The 18,152-nt window shown below is 42.4% G+C and overlaps 1 protein-coding gene across 1 annotated transcript in view; it reads left to right on the top strand.

Annotated features, from left to right (window-relative positions):
- The window catches only part of STK32B (serine/threonine kinase 32B), a 417,658-nt gene that overhangs the window by 224,885 nt on the left and 174,621 nt on the right, over positions 1-18,152 (top strand). Inside the window, exon 4 of the mRNA XM_038745347.1 lies at positions 3,744-3,917. Coding sequence (XP_038601275.1) covers positions 3,744-3,917 — 174 coding nt within the window. The remainder of the gene's footprint in view (positions 1-3,743; positions 3,918-18,152) is intronic.

Raw genomic sequence — 18,152 nt, 5'->3', positions numbered from 1 at the left:
TCTAAGCACTGGGGTGGATATAAGTTAATCACATTGGACACATCTGAAAATAGGAGTTAAAACTGTGAGCCCCATGTGGGACAGGGATTGTGTCATGTCCATTGTGTCATGTGCAATGCATAGCGCATTGGACTTCTAATTCAAAGGTTGAGGGTTCATGTCACACCAGAGTCGGTTTTCTATTTTCTCTTCTAGACTGTGAGCCCACTGTTGGGTAGGGGCTGTCTCTATATGTTGCCAACTTGTACTTCCCAAGCGCTTAGTACAGTGCTCTGCACACAGTAAGCGCTCAATAAATACGACTGAATAAATACGATGGAGTAACTGATTACCTTGTATCCTTTGCAGTACTTAGAACAGTGCTTGGCACATAGCACTTAACAAATACTGTAATTAGTATTATAATTATTACACAGGCCCTGGGGCTCACAGTCTAAGGGGAAGGGATTCCTTTTTTAAAAAAACTTCTCAGGAATGTTAGATTTTCATGTTTTTAAGCAGTTTTTCTAACTCTTCTGTGGACCCTTTCCAGTTTCTACCTTATCCTTCTTTACAATGAACTGATCAAACCTGTATATTTTGGTTGTCCTTTCCCATTCCCCAAGGTTCACTGGGAAAGGGGGAGACATCGGCTTCCTTTTGGCCCTCTAATGTCACTTTTGTACCATCCTTCTCCCCCATCCCTTTCCTTTGCTTCAATGCCCTCATCTGTCTCTGTCACCCCCCCAGCTACTTGTAGCCATTATTTACCACCCCCAGAAACCATCTCCAACCTGCTGAGCCACTTTGATCCCTTTCTCGCATTCCTTCTCTCTTCCATCCCTACACTAACCCTCTGGAACTTCAACATCCACGTGAATGTTTCCCGATTTCCTCTTCTCCCATTCCCTTCTCCCTGACTTGCTCCCTTTATTCATCGCCTCTCCCAGCCCCACAACACAGAATTACATATCTGTAGTTCATTTACAGCTATTAATGTCTGTTTCCTCCTCTAGACTGTAAGCTGGTTGTGGGCAGGGAATGTGTCTGTTTATTGTTATATTGCACTGTTCCAATAATAATCAATAATAATAATAATAGCATTTGTTAAGTGCTTACTATGCTCGAAGCACTGTTTTAAGCACTGTGGGGTATACAAGGTGATCAGGTTGTCCCACGTGGGGCTCACAGTCTTAATCCCCATTTTACAAATGAGGGAACTGAGGCACAGAGAAGTTAAGTGACTTGCCCAAAATCATACAGCTGACAAGTGGCAGAGCCTGGATTAGAACCCATGACCCCTGGTTCCCAAGCCCGTGCTCTTTCCACTGAGCCACACCAGTGCTCTTCACATAGTCATTGCTCAATAAATAGAATCATAATAATAATAATGGTAGCATTTATTAAGCACTTACTATGTGCAAAGCACTGTTCTAAGTGCTGAGGAGGTTACAAGGTGATCAGGTTGTCCCACGGGGGGCTCAGTCTTCATCCCTATTTTACAGATGAGGTAACTGAGGCCCAGAGAAGTTGTGACTTGCCCAAAGTCACAGCTGGCAATTGGCGGAGCCGGGATTTGAACCCCTGCCCTCTGACTCCAAAGCCCGTGCTCTTTCCACTGAGCCACGCTGCTTCCCCCAGTATGACTGACTGAGCAACAGTCTTCCTGCTACCCACTTCTCAGCTCCACCAACTTCCTACTCCTCCTCACCTCACCCACTCACAACTCGGCCACAAGCTTGATCTCATCATCTCTACTTACCTTGGCTTTTTCTACTGGTTCTCCTCCTATTTACCTAACTGCTCTTTCTCAGTCTTTTTTTATAGGTTCTTCCTCTGCCACTCCCCACCCCCTAATTGCGAGGGTCCTTCAAGGTTCAGTTCTGAGTCCCCTTCCGTTCTCCATCTACACGCACACCCTTGAAAAACTCATTCACTCCCACAGCTTCAAATACCATCTCTACGTGAATGATTCCCAAATCTACCTCTCCAGCCCTGATCTCTTAGATTTTGAGCCCAGTGTGGGACAGGGACTTGGGTTGATCTAATTGTTTTCTAAAGTGCTTAAAAGCTATCATAACTCAGTGGAAAGAGCCCAAGCTTTGGAGTCAGCGGTCATGGGTTCGAATCCCGGCTCCACCACTTGTCAGCTGTGTGACTTTGGGCAAGTCACTTCACTTCTCTGGGCCTCAGTTCCCTCATCTGTAAAATGGGCATGAAGACTGTGAGCCCCCTGTGGGACAACCTGATCACCTTGTAACCTCCCCAGCGCTTAGAACAGTGCTTTGCACATAGTAAGCGCTTAATAAATGCCATTATGATTATTATTATACTTTCAGTACCTTCAGCAGTCCTGAGACAGAGTGCTTCATTGATATTGAGACAGAAACAGTGTGGCCTAGTGGAATGGACCTGGGAATCAGAAGGACCTAGGATCCAATCCTAGCTCCATCACTTATCTGCTGTGTGATCTTGGACAAGTCATTTCTCAGTGCAACAGTTTCCTCATCTGCAAAATGGGTTTAAGACTGTGAGCCCCATGTGGGACATGGACTGTGTCCAACCTGATATGCTTGTATCCACCCCAGCGCTTAGAACACTGCTGTACACACAACTCACCTTATTTCTTCCCAGCATATCTCTATAATTCTATGTATTTATATAGATGCTATTTATGCCTGTTTACTTGTTTTGATGTCTGTCTCCCACCCTTTCTACTGTAAGCCTGGTTTTATTTTTCTGTTTTTTTTAATGGCATTTATTAAGCGCTTACTATGTGCAAAGAACTGTTCTAAGTGCTGGGGAGGTTACAAGGCAATCAGGTTGTCCCATGTGGAGCTCACAGTCTTATTCCCCATTTTACAGATGAGGTAACTGAGGCACAGAGAAGTTAAATAGTTCGTCCAAGGTCACACAGCAGACAAGTGGCAGAGCTGGGATTAGAACTCATATCCTCTGACTCCAAAGCCCATGCTCTTTCCCCTGTTGTGGGCAGGGATTGTCTCTCTTTATTGCTGAATTGTAGTAGAGAAGCAGCATGGCTTAGAGGAAAGACTATGGGCTTGGGAGACAGAGGATATGAGTTCTAATCCCAGCTCTGCCACTTGTCTGCTGTGTGACCTTGGACAAACTACTTAACTTCTCTGTGCCTCAGTTACCTCATCTGTAAAATGGGGATTAAGACTGTGAGCTCCACATGGTACAACCTGATTACCTTCTATCTACCCCAGTGCTTACAACAGTACTTGGCACTTAGTAAGCGCTTAATGTATACCAATAATAATTATTATTATTATTTCCAAGTGCTTAGTACAGTGCTCTGTATACAGTAAGAGCTCAATAAATACAGTTGAATTAATTGTCTTGTATCTTAGTTCAGTGCTTAGTACAGGGCATGGCCCATGGTAAGGACTTGACAAATTCCATTTAAAAAATCACCAAAGGATTTGAGTCACTTTCCCAGTACAATCTATAACTTTGCACAAAATAAGAGCTAAATAAATGCTCCAACCCACCACATAGCTTCCTTCCCTTCACAGGGCAAAAAACTCTTGACTAATCATGATCCTGTTGTTGGGTAGGAACCATCTCTATATGTTGCCAGCTTGTACTTCCCAAGCACTTAGTACAGTGCTCAATAAATACGATTGAATGAATGAATGTTTGATATGGCAAACTGGAATGAATAAAATACCTCACATATGAATCAGGCTGGAAACCTCGAGAGGCCTTCGCTGCTTCACTGTAAGGGTCGTCTCTTTCAGGTACTCGTTCCAAGATGAGGAAGATATGTTCATGGTTGTCGATCTGCTCCTGGGAGGGGACCTGAGGTATCACCTCCAGCAGAACGTGCATTTCAGCGAAGGGACGGTCAAGCTCTACATCTGCGAACTGGCGCTTTCCCTGGATTACTTACAAAGATACCACATAATCCATAGGTAAGTAAGCAGACACTGTTTGCCCTTGATAGGAAGAAAAGCAGCACGGCCTAGGGGGTAAATTATAATGAGAAGCAGCGTGGCTCAGGGGAAAGAGCACGGGCTTTGGAGTCAGAGGTCAGGAGTTCAAATCCCAGCACCGCAAATTGTCAGCTGTGTGACTTTGGGAAAGTCACTTAATTTCTCTGTGCCTCAGTTCCCTCATCTGTAAAAAGGGAATTAAGACTGTGAGGTCCCTGTGGAACAACCTGATCACCTTGTAACCTCCCCAGCGCTTAGAACAGTGCTTTGCACATAGTAAGTGCTTTATAAATGTCATTATTATTATTATTATTGTTGTTGTTATTGTTGGTGTTATTATTATTATTATTATTATTATTATAAGGTACAGGCCTAGGAATCAGAGCACCTGAGTTCTACTCCCACCTCTACCACTTCTCTGCTGAGTAAATGTGGTTGAATTTTTCTGACAGATCCCCACTTCAAGGCCTTCCTAAAGGTACATCTCTTCCAGAAGACCTTTCCTGACTAAGCCCTCCTTTCCTCTTCTCCCACTCCCTTCTGCATCACTCTGACTTGCTCCCTTTATTCATTCCCCTCTCCCAGCCCCACAGCCCTTATGTACATATCTGTCATTTATTTATTTATATTAATGTCTGTCTCCCCATCTAGACTGTGAACTCATTCTGGGCAGGGAATGTATTTGTTCTAGAGTGCTCTTCCAAGTGCTTAGTACAGTGCTCTGCATACAGTAAGTGCTCAATAAATAGGATTGATTGACTAACTTAGGCAAGTCACTTCATTTCTCTGTGCTTCAGGGATTCACTACCTGCTCTCTGTCTTACTTCATTCAGTCGTATTCACTGAATGCTTACTGTGTACAGAGCACTGTACTAAGTGTTTGGAGGAGTGTAATATAACACCATAACAGACACATACCCTGCCCAGAACAAGTTTACAGTCTAGAGAATGAGCTTAGATTGTAAACCCCATATGGGCAAGGAATATGTCTGACCTGATTCTCTTCTATCTAGAACAGTGGTTGGCACAAAGTAAATACTTAACAAATACCATAGTTTTTTTGAATTGTCATTGTAATTATTATTTTTTTTTAATGTTTTATTATTTAGGGAATAGCAGAACATGGCAAACCTGTACTTCCCCCTAATTACACATGCTGTTTAGTGTCATTTTCCTTGCCTTCAGGCTCTTTTTGTTGGGGGTGAGCAGTTTCTATTCATTCTTCGGCCAGTTAGAAAGGGAGTCGATCTTGAGGGATTCGATCTTGAGCTGGGATTTGAAAGGTGTCCTTTTCCACATGCTGCAACATTTAAAACTGACCTAGCATTGGATGGGGAATTGTATCTTCTCCTGAACCACAGCAATGATCAGTTAGTGACTCAAAAACAACAATCAGTGATATTTATTGAGTGCTTACAGTATGTTGAGCCTTGCAGTAAGTGCTAAGGAGAGTACAATAAAACAAAGTTAATAGACATGTTTTGGAGCTGAGAACGTGGTGAATATCAAGTGCTTAGAGGGTCCAGATTGGGTCCAGGGCATTGGTGACTCAGAAGGGAGAGGTTTTAAGAATAATAATATTAATACAACAATAGTTCTTTTTGTAAAGTGTTTGCTATGTGCAATATATTTTGAGCTCTGAAGTTAAAAAAAAAGATAATCAGGTGGGACACAATCGCTGTCCCACAAAGGGAAGAACATATATTTAATCCCCATTTTATAATAATTTAAAAGTATTTGAATTATTCTGGTTAAGAAGTCTTAGGACAGAATTACTTGGGTCATTTACTTCATATTCAGAAGAATGTAGCTGGAAACATTCATCATGCTCATTTAATTAATATGAAGTTAGCAGTAATTGATCATCAGAAGTTGGAATTAGTTCAAAGGTTTCCTCCTGTAGATAACAGACATTGTGTGTCTTTCCTCAGCCAGCCAGAAGAAAGAACACATTTCAGAAATAGCATCCATGGCACTAAACCTGCCCTTCTTTCTATTTCTGTAAATAGATTTTAGTTACATTGGTAGCAGCAAGGGATTAACTAAACTATGCTATGATCCCTAGTCAAACATAACTCATAAAACTCCTGCAAAGATACTTATGGAGGTCTGGAAGAAAGGGTAATGGGAAACTTACCTTTGTTTCCAATAATATTCCTAAATTTGCTTCTACATGTTCAGTTGTTAATGAACGAGAAAGCTTCTATCAGAAAAGAGGGATTACAGTGCTCTGAACTCATCATCATCATTATTATTTCTGCATTTATTCAAAGTTTATCATTTGTTCAAAGCTGTCTCCTTAGTAAGAGGTGAAAGGTAAGAACACGGAAATGCCAAGATAGATTCACACCAGGTTTGGGTGTTTCTTTTAATCTGCCAATGGCATTTATTGAGAATTCTAGGGGAGGACGAAGGGAAGGAAGGAGGTAACAATTAATTTATGTGGCATCGAAGAGAGTGTAGACACAGTCTCGAGTGATAATGATAATAATAATTGAGGTATTTGTTAAACATTTACTACGTGCCAAGCACAGTGTTAAGCTGTGTGGTTAACAGACTAAGAGGAAGGAAAAGCAGGTGTTTAATGCCCACTGTAGAGATCAGGAAACGGAGGAATCAGTAAGTTAAATGCCTTGACCAAGTTCTCACAGCAGGTAAGTGGCAGAGGTGGGATTCTCCCCCTTTTAGACTGTGAAACCATACTAGGTGCTTGAGAGAATACAATACCACAGAATTGGTAGACACTTCCCCTGCCCACAGCGAGTTTACGGTCTAGAGGGGGAGATGAGTGATTTTGATATTTATTGGGTTCTGTAGGACTAAAGTGTATGGACCCTTAGAACTTTTTTAGTGCTTACACAAGGAGGGAAGTAGATCAAATGGCCTCACACATCCTGTGCAAGTTAATAGAAATAGTCACAGTACTCAAATTCTATACTAGTTCATTTTCTTCTGGGTATTTTTTTTTCCATTTGAAAACATAAAATGACTTTGAAATCATAGGCATCAAACTGTATTTGCCTAGAGGGGTCTGAGAAGTGGGTTAAGGCAGCATTGCCTAGTGGGTAGACCACAGGCCTAGGAGTCAGAAGGTCATGGGTTCTAAACCCGACTCTGCCATTTGTCTGCTGCGTGACCTGGGGCAAGTCATTTCACTTCTCTGGGCCTCAGTTACCTCATCTGTAAAATGGGGATTGAGACTGTGAGCCCCATGCGGGACAGGGACTGTGTCCAACCCGATTTGCTTGTATCACCCCAGCGCTTAGAACAACGCTTGGCACAAAGTGCTTAACAAATACTGTGATTGTTAATATAGAAGAATAGGATTTAGCTGCCAAATCGATATCCCCTTTGCAAAGGAATAGCATTTCCTATAAAGGCTGTAGTGACACAATGAACACAATGAACCAGGCAGTTCCTGAGAGAGATTCAGGCCAAATATAACCTGTGGTTTGGCATGAGACTGGATTGGTCTAAACTCTCCGGCCTTAAATTTGTTCACGTGAGAGATGAAGATCAACGTTCCTGTCTTAGTTCCACTAGAGTGGTGCAATGATGATAATTATAACTGTGGTATTTGTTAAGCTCTTACTATGTACCGGCACTATACTAAGCACTGGGGTTGATATGAGCCAATGGAGTTGGACACAGTCCCTGTCCTGCATGGGGCTCACAGTCTTAATCCCCATTTTAAAGATGAGATGCAGCGTGGCTCTGTCTCCCCTTCTAGACTGTGAGCCCGTTGTTGGGTAGGGACCGTCTCTATATCTTGCCAACTTGTTCTTCCCAGGCGCTTAGTACAGAGCTCTGCACACAGTAAGTGCTCAATAAATATGATTGAATGAATGAATGAATGAAAGAGCCCGGGCTTGGGAGCCAGAGGTCATGGGTTCTAATCCTGGCTCTGCCACTTGTCAGCTGTGTGACTTTGGGCAAGTCACTTAACTTCTCTTTGCCTCAGTTCCCTCATCTGCAAAATGGGGATTAAGACTGTGAGCCTCACGTGGGACAACCTGATCACCTTGTATCCCCCCCAGCGCTTAGAATAGTGCTTGGCACATAGTAAGCGCTTAACAAATGCCATCATTATTATTATTATTCTTGTGAGGTAACTGAGGCCCAGAGAAGTGAGGGGACTCACCCAAGGCCACACAGCAGACAAGTGGCAGAACCAGAAATAGAACCTATGACCTTCTGACTCTCAGGCCTGTGTTCCATCCACTACACCATGATGGCCAAGGAAGAGAGGCAGTGTGGCTCAGTGGAAGGAGCCTGGGCTTTGGAGTCAGAGGTCATGGGTTCAAATCCCGCCTCTGCCAACTGTCAGCTGTGTGACTCTGGGCAAGTCACTTAACTTCTCTTGGCCTCAGTTACCTCATCTGTAAAATGGGGATTAAAACTGTGAGCCCCCCGTGGGACAACCCGATCACCTTGTAACCTCCTTAGCGCTTAGAACAGTGCTTCGCACATAGTAAGCGCTTAACAAATGCTATTATTATTATTATTATTATTATTATTATTATTATTATTATTTCATTATTAAGTAAAAAACCGGATCAAGAAGGCCAGCACATAATCCATTTGACAGTCTCCCAAAACATGTTGTCAGCATGGTAGCAGGCTCCAGACCCAAATGAAAATCGACAGAGTTGAAGTGTTGTCCACTCTCGACCTTCTCTCATTCATTCAATCGCATTTATTGAGTGCTTACTGTGCGCAGAGAACTGTACTACGCGCCTCACTGTACTAAGCGCTCTCCGGATGTAAGACCTGGACGTGGTTCACAGGCATGCCTTCTGCCTCCTTCAGCCTTTCCACAGGTGTCATTCATGGGCCAGAATCAAAATCAAACAACAAGATGAGAAGCAGTGTGGTTTAGTGGGGAGAGCACAGGCTTGGGAGTCAGAAGGACCTGGATTCCAATCCCAGTTCTGCCACTTGAGTATGACCTTAGTACAGTGCTCAGCACACAGTAAGCCCTTAATAAATATGATTGAATGAATGACCTGGGGTAAGTCATTTCACTTCTCAGTGTTTAGGACAGTGCTTGAAGATAGTAAGTGCGTAACAAATTACCATTATCATTATTATAATTCTCTGAGCTTCAGTTCCCTCATCTCTAAAATGGGGATTAAGACTATGAGCCCCGTGTGGTACAGGGACTGTGTCCAACCTTGTTTCTACTCCAGAGTTTAGTACAAACACGCAGCACATAGTAAGTGCTTAACAAATACTATTTAAAAAAAGCGAGATCGTGAACAATGAAGTTCTGAAACAAGGTCAGTCTCCAACCTGATTGGAGCAGCATAGCCTAGGGGCAATAACACAGTCTTGGGAGTCAGAGGTCCTGGGTTCTAATCCCGGTTTTGCCACTTGTCTGTTTTGGGACCTTGGACAGGTCACTTCACTTCTCTGTGCCCCAGTTACCTCATCTGTAAAGTGGGGATTGAGACTGTGAGCCCTACTTGGGACAATCTGATTATCCTGTATTTACCCCAGTGCTTAAAACAGTGTTTGGCACATAGTAAGTGCTTAACAAATACCATTATTATTAGCTTGTTTTACCCTGGCACTTATTACAGTATGTGGCACATAGTAAGCGCTTAACAGATACCATTTAAAAAAAAATTGTGTGTCTCAGTGATTTCCAGAAGTATTCAAAGACTGCTTTTTCCTAATGAATGCTTCAAATTCCCCAGCCAGGTTAAAGGGGAAATTGTTACACCAAAATATATTCAGTCCCCAGGGTAGAAATCAAACTACCCACTGGAGGCCTATGAGCATAGAAAAGTGTGCCAGCAATGAGAAATGGCATTTAGGGTGCAAATTCCACAATTGTAGGAATAATGACTGTTTCCAAGCCGCAGGATTTTGTTCTTCTGTAACTGTGAGCTAAGGTTTGGAGAATTTATAGATCGTTGGTGATAGAAAAGAAAGATACAAGAGAATTCAATTTATCCCTTAAAGGGATTTTTATATCTCCTGGGCATAAATCGTTGCTGGAGCTGAGTACAGAGTGTTTATGGAAGATAATAAATCAATGGAGTTACATCCTAGGTTCCAACTTATGACCAAAGAAGAGGAATCTAATCTGGAAATAGACTGGGAAAGCAGGAAAAAAAAAAAGGCTGAATGAAACTGATAAATTAGAAACTGCTTCAAAGAGCACATTCAACAGAAAGACAATGAATTCATTGTCAGCAAATAGCTTCTGAAATTTTGGAAATGTCAGCAAGAAGCAGGGACATCCAGATTCTTTTCGGTCCATTCTCATTCTCTCAACAAACCCTTGGATCCCTTTGCCATTCGAGTGACCTCCCTCTCCTTCTCCTTCCAAACCGATTCTGAGCACTCCAAAGATAACAACCCTGTATTTGGCTTCTATTGAACTCTCCCAAGGGCTGAGCACTTTGCTCTTCTAATGCTAACCTTCTCACTGTACCTTGATCTCCTCTATCTCATCTCCATCCTCTCTCCCACATCCTGCCTCTGGCCTGAAACAACTTTCCTCTTCATATCCAGCAGACACTTACTCTCCCTACCTTCAAAGCCCTATTGAAGTCATGTCTCCTCCAAGACGCTTTTCCTGACTAAAACTTATTTCTTTTCTTTTTCTTCAACTCCCTTCTGTGTCACCCTGACTTGCTCCCTTTATTCATCCCTCCCTCCAGGTCCCACAGAACCTACGCATATATCTGTAATTTATTTATTTGTGTGAAGGTCTCCTCCTCTAGATTGTAGCTCACTGTGGGCGGGGAATAAGTTTCTTATTGTATCATATTGTATTCAAGTGCTTAGTATAGTGATCTGCACACAGTAAGCACTCAATAAATATGACTGAGCTCAGCGTTCTGCATGGATTCACAGTTTAGAAGTGCTTCAAACAAGTTTGTTGCCAACTTGCACTTCCCAAGCGCTTAGTACAGTGCTCTGCACACAGTAAGCTCTCAATACATGTGATTGAATGATAAACTGTAGTCAATCGATTCTGGACAGCTCTAGGCCCCTGTATCTGATCAATCTGCATGCTGGTGAAGGAGTTGATTTCTGGGACGTTCATGAGCTTCATCTTATGACTGGTTCCTGCAGTCAGTCTGCTAGTCAATCAGTAAATTATATATATTGAGTGCTTAGTGTGTGCAGAGCACTGTACTAAGTTCTTGGGAGAGTGTAACAAAACAGCGTGGCCTAGTATTTAAAGTATTCAAAGGTATGCTATTGATGCCTTCTACTTGTTTTGTTTTGTTGTCTGTCTCCCCCTTCTAGACTGTGAGCCCATTGTTGGGTAGGGATTGTCTCTGCTACCGAATTGTACTTTCCAAGTGCTTAGTACAGTGTTCTGCACACAGTAAGCGCTCAATAGATACGATTGAAGGAATGAAGTGTTAAGAGCATGGGCCTGGGAGCCACATGACCTGGGTTCTAATCCTGGCTCTGCCACTTGTTTGCTGTGTGAACTTGGGAAAGTCACTTCACTTCTCTGTGCCTCAGCTACCTCATCTGTAAAACGGGGATTAACACTGTGAGCTCTTTGTGGGACAGGGACTGTGTCCAACCCGATTAGCTTCTATCCACCCTAGTGCTTAGTACAGTGCCTGGAACACGGAAAGCACTTAACAAATACCACAACTATTATAATTATTATTTTCTTTCACTGGAATTTCCCACGTTTTTCTTTCCCTGTTCCATTTCCTAGGTTCTGGGTCAGTGACTAATTTATTCATTCATTCAGTTGTATTTATTGAGCTCTTACTGTGTGCACAGCACTGTACTAAGCACTTGGAAAGTACAGTTTGGCAAAAAATAGAGACAATCCGTACCCAACAATGGGCTCAAAGTCTAGAAGTTTAAACCACTTAGACAGTGGTTAGGGCAGTGAGACAGTGCCGCAATCTACCTGCTCATCTTGTAGGAGTTTGCCAACAGTTAGAGTTCAAAATGGCAGTGATCTTTCATAAAGAACACCGCACCAGTAATAATAATAATTATGGTACTTGTAAAGTTCTTTCTTTATGCCAAGCACTGTTCTAAGCACTGGCCTAGAGGCAAGTTAATCCGGTTGGACACAGTCCCTGTCATTCATTCATTCAATCGTATTTATTGAGCGCTTTACTGTGTGCAGAGCACTGTACTAAGCGCTTGGGAAGTACAAGTCGGCAACATATATCCCATGTGGGAGTCCCACAGGGGCTCCCAGTCTTAATCCCCGTTTTACAGATCATCCAACTGAGGCCCAGAGAAGTGAAGTGACTGGCCCAATAATAATAATAATAATGTTGGTATTTGTTAAGTGCTTACTATGTGCCAAGCACTGTTCTAAGCGCTGGGGGAGGGGGGATACAAGGCAATCAAGGTTGTCCCACATGGGGCTCACAGTCTTAATCCCCATTTTACAGATGAGGGAACTGAGGCCCAGAGAAGTTAAGTGACTTGCTCAAAGTCACACAGCCGACAAGTGGCAGAGCCAGGATTAGAGCCCATGACCTCTGACTCCTAAACCCGGGCTCTTTCCACTGAGCCACACTGGTGGCTGAGCTGGGATTAGAACCCAGTTCCTCCTTACTCCCAGGCCTGTGCCCTCTCCCCTACTGCTCAATAAATACCATTGTCTGAACTCCCCCCAACAGAGAATGCCAGGTGCAATATTAGGAAAGTAGTAGCTATGCAGAAGACAGAATAAGGCTAAAATGTTGAATTAGACTGAGAAACCTTAGGATGGGCTCTGGAATGTGGCAATGACTGTCTCCTGCTCTAGACTGTGAGCTCACTGTGGACAAAAAGTGTGTCTGATGTGATATTGTACTCTCTCAAGCACTTAATTGTACACTCTTAAGCACTTAATAAAGAAGAAGCATGACTCAGTGGAAAGATCGAAGGCTTGGGAGTTAGAGGTCATAGGTTCTAATCCTGGTTCCACCACTTGTAAACTGTGTGACTTTGGGCAAGTCACTTAACTTTTCTGTGCCTGTTACCTCATCTGTAAAATGGGGATTAAGACTGTGAGCCCCACATGGGACAATCTGATAACCTCGTATCCACCCCAGTGCTTAGTACAGTGCCTGGCATTCATTCAAATCATTTATTCAATCACATTAATTGAGCACTTACTGTGTGCAGAGCACCATACTAAGCGCTTCGGAACAAATTGGCAACATATAGAGACGGTCCCTACCCAACAACGGGCTCACAGTCTAGACGGGGGAGACAGACAAAACAAAACAAGTAGACAGGTGTCAATACCATCAGAATAAATAGAATTATAGCTATATGCATAATAAGAGCTAAACAAATACCATTATTATCATTATTATTATTACTATTATTATTATTAGCCATTGGAGGGAGCCACAGATCCAGAAGTCCCTAATCTTGGGCCTCGCACTACCTCTAATGAACTTTTTCACCAAACAGGGTTGTTTCTGATTCATTTTCTCTTTGTGGACATATTGATCAGAATGGATTTTAGGTACTTCAATTCATGTCTATGTGTATCTCCTCTGGCTTCCCAGAGGCTTTACTGCACTCATTTGAGGTATTATTTTTGCCAACTAAAGAAACAACAGTTGCATTAGACATCTGAAAATATGACTCCGTTTTCTATTCCAGGCTGAGAACTTCTGGAAACAGCCAGGCAGAAAGTGGCACTATTATACTTTGGTCAGCAAACATGTTTTATCAAAAGATCATTTTATTTTGTGCCATCATAAATCTGTCAAATGTGTTCCTTCCCCTTCCACCTGGATAGACTCTGTGATTCATTGTTCATATTGCAAATCTAAATATTTTCACATCAGACTGAAGAAATTTCATTGATTCTGGAAATATTTTTTTTATTGAATCTGAAACTGAATCATCAAAAATGATCCACTCACAAAAATAGAACAAAAGGAACCCAACTTAAAGTGGCAGGATGCATGATTTCACTCAGTTACATGGAGGGATTCCCTGACATTGTTCTTAAGCATTATACTTTCCACTAGGACATGCTGCTTCTCATGAACATATGCATATATCCTTATAATTGGTTCTCCCTCCTATCTATAATTCCCCTAATGTCTGTCCCTCCCATAGATTTTAAGATTCTTGAGGGCAGGCAATGTGACTACTTACTTTATTGGAGTCTACAAGTGCTTAATATTCAGTGCTCTGCACATATTAAGAGCTCAATAAATACCATTGATTGATTGATTGAAGAACTGAAGAAAAACTGCCATCGCGGACAGTATGGTATGTGGTATATGGTATATTAATACTACAACACTTTCCCAAACACTTAGTATAGTGCTCTGCACAAAGCAGGAATTCAATGTAGATCAATTGGTTGATTGATTGAAGAGGTTTTCTGGAGTGTTTCTGGAGGTTTAAAATAACTAGGACTGAATCTCATCTATCTGTGGTTTAAAGGGAGAAACGGCCAGGTTTTAAATGATTTCTCAAATTCCCCTTCTGCTCTCTCCCTAGCTAATTATGAAGGTACGATATTTGAGGCACGTAAGGAGAATGTTGCTTCATGCATTATCTAATGTTTAATTCTATTCTGGATCTTCAACTCCACAAGGAAAAGGAAAAAAACCTGAGATTTGCTTCAAGGAATATCACCCACTTACTTTCCTACTGCGGTCTCTAAACCTTAGCTGCTCAAGTGAGCAGATAATATTTCATGTACAAATAGATGGATTTGCTCCATTCAGTGTATCCTGCTTCATTCTCTCCTGGGTCTTCAAGGTCTAATTCCTTCTTTGAAACAGAAAAGGAGAGATTTGACTTTCCTCATGCAATATCTCCCACTTAATTTGGTTTGGGGTCTTTAAGGCCTAGATCCCCAAGTAAACAGAGATGGTTTCAAGTGAGGGATTTGATATACTTCGTGAAACATTGCCCACTTTCTTCTCACCAGGGTCTTCTAGACCTAATTTCTTAAAGAGCAGAAAGACTATTTAACAAAGAAAATGAGATCTTCACTTCATACAGTATCTTTCACTTAATTCTCTTCTAGTTTACCGGACATAGCTACCTGCATGAACAGAAATGGAATTTTAGATGGAAAGGGAAAGTTGCTTCATTTGAGAACTCCTGTTTAATTCTCTCCTGGGTCTTCAAGTCCTAGCTCCACGAGGAACCAGAGGGAATATTGGAGGCAGAAAAGGAGAGAGTTGCTTCATAGAATATCTCTTCCTTAATTTTCTCCTGTTGTACATTCCCAAGCATTTAGTACAGAGCTCTGAACTCAGGGGGTGCCCATCAAATATGACTGATTGCTTGATTTCTCCTGGGTCTTTAAGGCCTTGGTATTGGAATGAGCAAAGAGAAGATTTTAAGGGAGAAAGGAGAGGTCACTTGATGTATTATCTACTGGTTGGTGCTCTCCAGAGTCTTTGAGGTTCCACACAAGACCAGAGAGAATATTTAAAGCTGACAAGGAGAGGTTTATTTCTTAGAATAGCTCTTCCAGGATTCTTTTCTGGGGCTTTGATGTCTCACTCCCCAGAGGAGCCTAGAAAAATTGAGAATGTCTTCATACAATTTCTCCTGCTGAATTATTTCCTGAACCTTCCGAAGCCTTACTTCCAGTGACAGAGCAGTGAAAATATTAGAGGTGGAAATGGAGATATTTGATTTGTTCCACACAATATCTCCCAATACACAGCTGCATCTTTAATAACGATAATAATAATAATGGTATTTGTTAAGCACTTATGTGCCAAAAACTGTTCTAAGTGCTGGGGTAGATACTAGGTAATCAGGTTGTCCCACGTGGGGCTCAAAGTCTTACCCATTTTACAGATGAGGTAACTGAGGCACAGAGATGTTAAGTGACTTGCCCAAAGTCACACAGCAGTCAAATAGCAGAGTCAAGGTTAGAATGCACAACTCTTGACTCCCAAGCCCATGCTCCTGCCACTAGGCCATGCTGCTTCCCTTCTCCTCAACACGTTTTCCAACCTTGGCTTCACTGACTCTGTCCACTCCTGGTTCTCCTCTTATCTCTCTGGCCATTCATTCTCAGTCTCCTTTGCGGGTTCCTCGTCCCCTCCCACCCCCTTACTGTAGGGGTTCCTCAAGGGTCAGTTCATTCATTCTTTCAATCATATCTATTGAGTGCTTACTGTGTGCAGAGCACTGTCCTAAGAGCTTGGGAAGTACAAGTCATCAACTTGTACTTGATCCTCTTCTCGTCTCCATCTACACTCACTCCCTTGGAGAACTCATTCGCTCCCACGGCTTCAGCTATCATCTCTATGAAGATGACACTCAAATCTATATCTCCTGCCCTGTTCTTTCTCCCTCCCTCCAGGCTCGCATCTCCTCCTGCCTTCAGGACATCTCTCTCCTTGGATGTCCTCCCACCACCTAAAACTCAACATGTCCAAGATCGAGTTCCATATCTTCCCTTCCAAACCCCGTCCTCTCCCTGACATTCTCATCACTGTGGAGAGCATAACCATCCTTCCTGTCTCACAAGCCTGCAACCTTGGTGTCATCCTTAACTCCTCTCTCTCATTCACCCCACATATCCAATCTGTCACCACAACCTGCCAGTCTCACCTTCACAACATCACCAAGATCCACCCTTTCCTCTCCATCCAAACCACTACGTTTTTAGTATAATCACGACTGGATCCCGACTGGATTACTGCATCAGCTTCCTTTTGACATCCCAACCTCCTGTCTCAGCCCACTTCAGTCCATACTTCACTCTGCTGCCCGGATTATCATTCTACAGAAACATTCTGGGCATGTCATGCCCCTCCTCAAAAATCTCCAGTGGTTGCCTGTCAACATCTATATCAAGCAAAAACTCCTTAGTATTGGCTTCAAAGCACTCTATTACTATGCCCCTTCTTGCCTCACATCCCTTCTCTCCTACATTCCATCCCACATACTCCACTCCTCTGGTGCTGTCCTTCTCCCTATCCCTCGTTCTTGCCTGTCCCGTCATCAACCCCTGACCCATGTTTTACCTCTGGCCTGGAATGCCCTCCCTCCTCACATCCGCCAAACATGCTGCCTCTCTTCAAAACCCTACTGAAGGCTCACCTCCTCCAAGAGACCTTCCCAGACTAAGTCCCCTTTTACTCAGCTTCCCCTCCCCTCCACGTCACCATGACTCCCTTTGCTCTACCCCCATCTCCCCACCAGGCAGCACTTGTATACATATCTATAATTCTATTTATTTGTATTAATGCCTCTGTATTTGTTTTGATATTTATATATCTTTAATTCTATTTATTTATATTGATGCCTGCTTACTTGTTTTGATACCTGTCTTCCCCCTTCTAGACTGCAAGCCCGGTGTGGGCAGGGATAGTCTCTCTTTAATAATAATAATAATGATGGCATTTATTAAGCACTTACTATGTGCAAAGCACTGTTCTCAGCGCTGGGGGGATACTAGGTGATGAGGTTGTCCCACGTGGGGCTCACAGTCTTCATCCCCATTTTACAGATGAGGGACCTGAGGTACAGAGAAGTTAAGTGACTTGCCCAAAGTCACACAGCTGTCAAGTGGCAGAGCTGGGATTTGAACCCATGACCTCTGACTCCAAAGCCCGTGCTCTTTTCCACTGAGCCACGCTGCTTTATTGCTGAATTGTACTTTCCAAGCACTTAGTACAGTGTTTTGCACATAGTAAGCACTCAATAAATATGATTGAATGAATGAATGAATCTTTAAAGCTTAATTGTTGAAGTGAGCTGAGAATAGTCCATGTGGAAAAGCAGGGATTTGTGTCATGAAATGTCTCCTTAATAATTATCTCCTGGGTCTTTAAAGGCAAACTCCTCAAGATAGGAGAGAACAATTGAGATTAGCTTCATGTAATATCTCTTGTTTAATTATTTCCTGGGTTTTCCAGGCCCAACTCCTCAAAAGAATGGAGAATCATTGAGATTTCCTTCATGAAATATTTCCAGATTAATTCTCTTGTGTGTTTTCCAGGACTAACTCCTCAAGGGAATGGAGAATTATTGATATTTGCTTCACATAAAGTTCCTGGCTTAATTCTCTCCTGGCTTTTTAAGACCTAACTGTTCTAGAGAATAGAGAATGTTTGAGGTAGAAAATGGAAAATTAGATTTGTTCCTTGCAAATTTCTCATTTACCTGTCAACTGAGTCTTAAAGACCTAAGTCCTCAATAGAGCAGAAAGACTATTTGAGGTGAAAAGGAACAATCTGCTTAATATCATGTCTCTAGCTTATTTGTAACCAGTAA

The sequence above is a fragment of the Tachyglossus aculeatus genome, chromosome 4 (genome assembly GCF_015852505.1).
Source record: "Tachyglossus aculeatus isolate mTacAcu1 chromosome 4, mTacAcu1.pri, whole genome shotgun sequence".
Taxonomy (NCBI): Eukaryota; Metazoa; Chordata; class Mammalia; order Monotremata; family Tachyglossidae; genus Tachyglossus; species Tachyglossus aculeatus.
Note: the sequence above shows the minus strand (reverse complement) of the source record. Positions and strands in the feature narration are given on the sequence as shown.